This window comes from Centruroides sculpturatus, unplaced genomic scaffold, assembly GCF_000671375.1.
Source record: "Centruroides sculpturatus isolate CEXI.00-Female unplaced genomic scaffold, Cexi_2.0 scaffold654, whole genome shotgun sequence".
Lineage (NCBI taxonomy): Eukaryota > Metazoa > Arthropoda > Arachnida > Scorpiones > Buthidae > Centruroides > Centruroides sculpturatus.
The window spans coordinates 22701-30036 of NW_019384883.1; the positions used below are offsets into that span (position 1 = coordinate 22701).

Here is a 7336-nt window from a genome sequence, read left to right on the forward strand (position 1 = left end):
TTTTAAATACTTTGATGGAATCAATGACAAGCAATTTTTATGATAAAGTAATTAACTAATGTTATATACTAATACACAGAGACATCATTAAAAGTTTAAGAAATATTCTATTGTAAAATATAATTATTTTACATTTTATAGTTTTTAAAAATTCTGATAAATTCTACAATTAAAATTATGAATTCAAAAAGATTGTGCAAGAAATGTTAATTCCAAATATTAAAAATAATACCCACCAATTGCGAGACCATCACAAAAGTTGTGAAGTCCATCACCCATGACAACCATCCATGCAACTGCAGATATGGAATTTGGCACTTCGTGACTATGTCCATGACCATGATGATGCATATGATGCTCTGTCACTGTTACCACATAACTATTGTCTGTATGATCATATACTACTGTTTCTCGATGACATTCATCAATTGGAATATCCAATTCTGTTGGTTTTTCTGTTGCAACATATCCAACTTCGACCTGCAGAGACTTCACTGGTGAAGGGGACTTTTTTTGAGACATCCTTCGAGGCTCAATGTTGTCCCAATCACCATCAGGTGGTGCATCTCCTTTGGCAGCATGATTAGAAGAAACATGATCATCTTTAGTCTTATCACAGTAACTAGGTGAATCTTTTTCTTCTACTGTTACATCATTCAGTCCTGTAAGATTAAAACTATATAAACTAAAAAATGATAAATCTATAAATAATTACTTGAAATTTACTCTGTAAGGCTTCCATTGCTGAGGGATCCACATTATAACCATAAGAACCATGTTTATGATGGGAAAGTTTTTCTCCTACAACTCTACTTTGTTCAGTATCTACAGCTTGTAGAGCATGTACAAGTTTCGGCATTTTAGAAGTCTGTAACTGCAACTAAAATGTATGAAAATAATGATATACAATCTGAAGATAGGAATAATAAGCAATTATTATAATATTACTAATTTTATTATTGCTTATAGCATATTGAAATATAATTATTTTGTGAAGTTAATCTACTTTGTTTAATATCTCAGGATAGGGTAAGCATTAAGTAACAAAATTTGGCATGATGGTTAATGAGAAGCATTCATGCTAATCAATTTTGGTGGTTGAAGGTTGAAGGAGTGGTCAGATAAAAAAGAGATCGTATGTATCTCCAGTAGGGTCAGATTTTAAATGATTTTCCCATATGAATATTTGCCTACAATCATTGTAAATTGGAGCTACCACCAGAATGATACGGTCCCACATCCTCAAACATCAAGAGGACATTAGAAATAACAGACCAGCTACAGAATTAGCGAAAAAGGTGCTAGACCAAGATTATCTTCCACTTTGGAACCATGCTAAAGCATTTTAAATGATTATTTTACATTCTTAACATTTATACTTTTTTTAAAAATAAAACTCATTTCTAACCTCAAAATTAAGCTTTTTGTCATTTTACAGTAATTAAAAATATAAAAAGTTTCTTATAACAAAGTCTCATAATAGATGGTATCACATACAATTTTATTAAGTTAGATTGCAGTGACGTGCCATACATGGAAGCTGTGGAAATGCCACTTCCCTTGTATTTTTTTAAAATATAAATACATATTGTGCGATTATTTTCATATTTTAATGTACTTTGAATTACTTAAAATTAATATTTGATTATAACCACATTATGTATTTTATTAAAAATTTCTATATATGTGAAAAACAATGATAAGATTGCTATTGTATATTCGAATATAAATTCGTAAATGCATATTCCCAATGGAAGTGACTATGGGACAGCTTTCATGGCAAAAATATGTGAATCGTGTAAAGCAGCCAGATTACAGGCATTCACGCATGCGCTTTACAGAGCACCAATCTCTGACAGTTTAGCTGGTGGATGCTACACATCAAAATATTGTATAATGCTTCCAACGATTTCATCCATTAGCCACTGGTAGGGAGCTATTTGACTAAGTGGATTGTTTTAAGATTTAAAAAGTAAAGAATATTTAATGTTATTTTTATGTATGTTTCTTTACAAAGCTATATTTAACCATGATTATATTGACAGATTTTCAGACATAAAATCTTTAGAATTTTTTATCACTTTTAGATGTTAATAATTTTAAATATTATGAGAAACAGTTTTTCGAAGCAAGTTTTAATTCTTTAAATTAAGTAAATATTATGGAGAATTTTTTGATTTATCTAAATTATGTAGTGAATTGCAATATTTATATTCGTGTCCAGACTATATTGGCAAGTCACTCTTAAACATAAAATATTATAATTAATGACAACCCAAAGATGTACTAAAAGAATTATATGATTTAACATCATTAATTTTTATGGTACCATCTACGAGTGCATCTGTTAAGTGCAGTTATTCAACAATGAAGCGAATTGATACATTGGCAAGGAGCACTCAGTCAGAGGAAAGATTGTTGTCACAGCATTGCTTTATATAGAAAAAGAGCTTTTAATGATGGAATCAAGGATAAGCAATTTTTATGATAAGTAATTAACAACTTCGCAAAAAAGAATTGCCAAATAGAGACAGTTTATAAAAAATAATAAAAACAAGTTCTTATATCTTTGTTTCGTGTAAATTATCTATTTTAGAATTAAAATAAATAAACTGTTTATTTTTGTTATTTCCAGTATTTGTTTAAATTTTTATGGAAACACAGCTTCCCTATCATCAAATGTCATGGCATGTCACTGTTATATTGTAATTAAAATTATAAAAGCTATTTTCTAAATAAGATCTCATAACAGCTGGAAACATTATGCAACTCATTGCTGGATTTTTTTTAATGTGTGAAGCAACTGTTTTAGTACTCACTTCAGGTTTCAATACAATTAATTTATCATAAGATATCATCATATTTATATAAATGTTTACAGTTAATTTAATAATATTTTAATTTCTTGCTCCTTGTCCAAGCATTAATTTTATATAAAAGAAAAATCATCAAATGTATGAAGTGCTAGCTGACAACCAGTTAGTCAGTGATTAAGGTGACATCCTACCACTTTGGGGGACCCGGGACCAGAAAAACCTCAGGAATTTTTCGGGAGGTGGTCTGTCTGGCTATATCAGCCTTGTTCCTCATCACCTGGTTGTCTCATCATGGTTTTGACCAAATCCACAATGGGCTTGCTAAAAATGCCCTCTTAGTGCCCACAGAACCAAAAGAGTTTTAAAAAAGTGCTAGATGATGATATAGTAGCCTTAAATGTTTTGAGCAATTGAGTTTTCAAAAATAAATTTTAATTATACAAATATTTTTTTTCCTAAGTTTCTATAAGAAGTATTTTCTCTATATAGAAAAATTGTGGAAAATTGAAATCAAATAGAATAATGATAAATATATACAGTACATGTTATTAAACTACATNTGATGCTGGTAACATCAAAGAATAATTGAAAAAAAATTTATAATGTATACATATAATATTGGGTTTACTAACTGACCTGTTCCAGATTTATATCTACCATGAAGTAATGATGTTTATAAGAGGCAAAGACTATCCAAAGTTGATTTTTAGGACATATTTACTTGTCTTTATGCATTATTTCAATTACTTTTGGGCAGACACAACCTGTGATTTTGCCTTATTTTTTGTAATATAAATGGTTCATTAAACAAGCATGTACATTTTAGAGAAGTGTAAACGGTGAATAAAATATTAATGCTATGCATATATATTAATATATGAATTTTTCTCGTTTTTAACTCAGATATTTCCTTTCTTTTTTAAAGGACTGCTTATAAATATGAGGGTTGTTCAAATGAAAACATACGAAACGACACTGTGTGTATTATTGAAGTCTTTATTCAAAGTAATCAGCAGAGGCCTGAGCGCAACTATTCCACTGTTTAACGAGCCGAAGGATTCCCTGTTTCCAGAATTCCTGTGGCCGTGACGAGAGCCAATCCTCCACTGTTGCCTTTAGTTTGTCGTCCGAGTTGAAGCATTTCCATTTGAAATGTTATTCGAGCGGACCAAACAGATGGAAGTTGCAGGGCGATATGTCTGGGCTGTAGGGCAGATGTTTAGGCTTCTCCCACTTGAACTTGGCTATTACACTTTGTGTGACCCTGGAGACGTGTGGATGCGCATTATCGCGGAGCAGAATCGCTTCCTCCGTGAGTAGCCCAGGCCGTTTGCAATGTGAACACTATGATGTTCTTGCAACAGTGGTGTTTGCATTTACTGGTAATTTCTCTAGTAGTTTTTAGTCAAAAGATTTATAGTTAAGCCTGTATATACGTTNAATCAACTACAATGATTTTTTAGTATTAACATGAATTTTATTGTCAGACATAGAAAACCATTAAAACTTTACCATTGCACTTTTTCTTCTTCTACGATAATTAGTTAAAAGATTTAATAATCTTTCTGCTATGAAAAATATATATACTCCAGCAAGAGCTGTGAGACCTCTCCAAACATGTGCTACTTCACCATGAGATGATACAGTTTCTTTGTCATGATGATTATCATTGGCAACCATAGCCTGTAATATTAATAATAATATCATTACTACTACTATTATTCATAATGAAATCAAACAGAATAATGATAAATATATACAGTACATGTTATTAAACTACATTATTATAATTAATTAACTATCAATAACTATCAACAATTCCATAACTTTTGTCGAAAATTTCCAAAATTTTGCAGGGAAGTTTGTATATTAGGGGATTGATGCTATTAAATTTTAGTAGTTAAAAGTCAAGGGAATGGTAGATCATATCTAAAATAACTATCAATATATAAAGATTAAATGATTTACTGAAAATCATTGACAATACATTTTAAATAAATGAACATGATAGTGATTGAATAATTTCATAATTAAAACACATAGTACACTATTAAATAAAAAACTTAGATAAGGAAATTTTATTCATAATATTAAATTTTGTAATTTTCTACAAAGAAAACTTACATGTGGCAAAAGATGTAGTAAAGCATCACCAGAAAGGCTTCCAATGGCCATCCCGACAAGAAATTGCAGTAATGTATGATAACATACACGTTGCATTATAGGTATGATTGCTACACATAATAATCCACATAAACTAATAGCCAATACAGCAACAGATGCATAAATCCATACTATCCCAACAAAAATTAAAAAAATAATTACAAAAACTATTACAAAATTCATAAAAAGTTATGAAAAATAAATAACTGTACCATGTTTATTCATAGTTTTTCCTTCAGTTTTATGTGAGAGATGCAATGAAATACCAGCAGCATCAGCACATCTATGATCTAATTGATAAATGATTGCTGGACAGATGTCAAGAAATTCCAAAGAAGAAATAATACTTGCATCAGGACTAATATTATAAGAATGAATTATTTCAGTAGCAGTCATACATTGCTGTGAAAATTGGAATAAAGCAAATTATATTTATATGCTGGAAAATTTTAATCTAAAAATTTTTAATTATTTACTTACAATGTCATGATCATGAATCTGACTGGATGAAATATNGTTTCCAGAATTCCTGTGGCCGTGACGAGAGCCAATCCTCCACTGTTGCCTTTAGTTTGTCGTCCGAGTTGAAGCATTTCCATTTGAAATGTTATTCGAGCGGACCAAACAGATGGAAGTTGCAGGGCGATATGTCTGGGCTGTAGGGCAGATGTTTAGGCTTCTCCCACTTGAACTTGGCTATTACACTTTGTGTGACCCTGGAGACGTGTGGATGCGCATTATCGCGGAGCAGAATCGCTTCCTCCGTGAGTAGCCCAGGCCGTTTGCAATGTGAACACTATGATGTTCTTGCAACAGTGGTGTTTGCATTTACTGGTAATTTCTCTAGTAGTTTTTAGTCAAAAGATTTATAGTTAAGCCTGTATATACGTTATTAATATGGAATGTGTTCGGGATTCTCGATAACTCTCTGAATCGGGAAGTAAAGGGAATGATGAGAATTATATACATTTAATTAAGGAAATGTATAGAAATGTTAAACTGTGTTAAGACAGGATACATTTAAAGTGTTAGAAAAAAGAGATTTAGAGTGGCTTTGCAGTTTATTGAGGTTAAGCCCATATTTTTTATTTATTTATTCATTAACATTAGGTGAATTATTGTAGTTTGCAGTGAGAAAAGAGCTATGATATATGTTATTCACAATTTCTATTGTGTTTATGAACTTAATGAGATAGAGAGAGACTAAAGTTGAGCAAAGAAAATTTCTGAACAGGTTAGAGAGGGGATTAATAGTCAGTAAATTTAGTTCTTGGATTACAAGTAGAGAGTGTTAAAGGAGGAAATAGAGGAAATTTCAACTATTTAGACAACACATTCAACATATTTACAGGCATTATGATTAGGGGATGACGAGTTAGAGGTTGACAAATAAAATGGTAAATGTAGGATGGCAAGAGTTCATTGTTAGATATTGATAGTGATTAGTGATGACTTGGAGGCTAAAAGAAAGACATGTTAGTGTTATTTTGAACCTATATAAATAAAGGACAGGTGTAGTAGGCCATCAATAAGTCTTTATTCATATTTTACTTTTGATAGTGCAGAATATTATATAAATTACTAAAATACAGTGGGTGTTCGGGTTAATGAACGGAATCAATTCCAAGACTTTGTTAGCTATCTGAATTGTATGTTAACCGATAAATTTATATGGGAATTTGATTAAACCATTCCGGAGACCCACAAAAATAAAAAAATTATATACTTTCTTATTACGTTTATTTATATTTAATAATAAAAATACACATATACACAGTCTTGTATTTTTATCAGTCATGTTATTTATGTTTGTGGGGTGTTAAAGTATCTGTCCAATGTCGATTGCTTTTCCTTCTTCTTTCAGGATATTTCAGAAGTAATTAAAAGCTAGTTTGTTTTTATCTGTATTAAATTTCTATGGCTATTTAAATATATTCGAGGATAAGCTACGGTTTTCCTAATTATATCGTCATACGTATGTAATGAAACAGTAAGACACAAATTTATTTANATTAAACCATTCCGGAGACCAACAAAAATAAAAAAATTATACTTTAAATTTATCTGAGAGATTTGTAAGCTTTGAGTACTGAGCTACTGAGTTGTGAAAGAGAAGGCTGAACTCAATGGTATAGCCCAAAAAAGAGAGGGATAGGAGAGATAGAGAGTAGGTGGGATGAGAGAGGAGGGAGGGTGAGATAAGTGAGGGGGGAAGGAAAAGGGAAAAGAAGGTGGGATTCATGAGCCCTTGACTGAATTCATTTGCTAAACAAATAAAAGGTTACAATTGGTGGTGCATGCAAAGTAATATGTATTTACAAATAAGATAGTAGCTCATTTGGTACATTGAAGTGTTG

General features: G+C 31.0%; 1 protein-coding gene across 1 annotated transcript in view; it reads right to left on the reverse strand.

Annotated features, from left to right (window-relative positions):
- LOC111631077 (zinc transporter ZIP10-like) overlaps nt 1-5504 on the reverse strand; it is a 21641-nt gene extending 16137 nt beyond the window's left edge. Inside the window, exons 1-6 of the mRNA XM_023375269.1 lie at nt 5460-5504; nt 5192-5381; nt 4941-5110; nt 4329-4499; nt 727-880; nt 237-644 (exon numbers count right to left, since the gene is read on the reverse strand). Coding sequence (XP_023231037.1) covers nt 237-644; nt 727-880; nt 4329-4499; nt 4941-5110; nt 5192-5375 — 1087 coding nt within the window. The 5' untranslated portion in view covers nt 5376-5381; nt 5460-5504. The remainder of the gene's footprint in view (nt 1-236; nt 645-726; nt 881-4328; nt 4500-4940; nt 5111-5191; nt 5382-5459) is intronic.
- Between the last annotated feature and the right edge of the window lie 1832 nt (nt 5505-7336).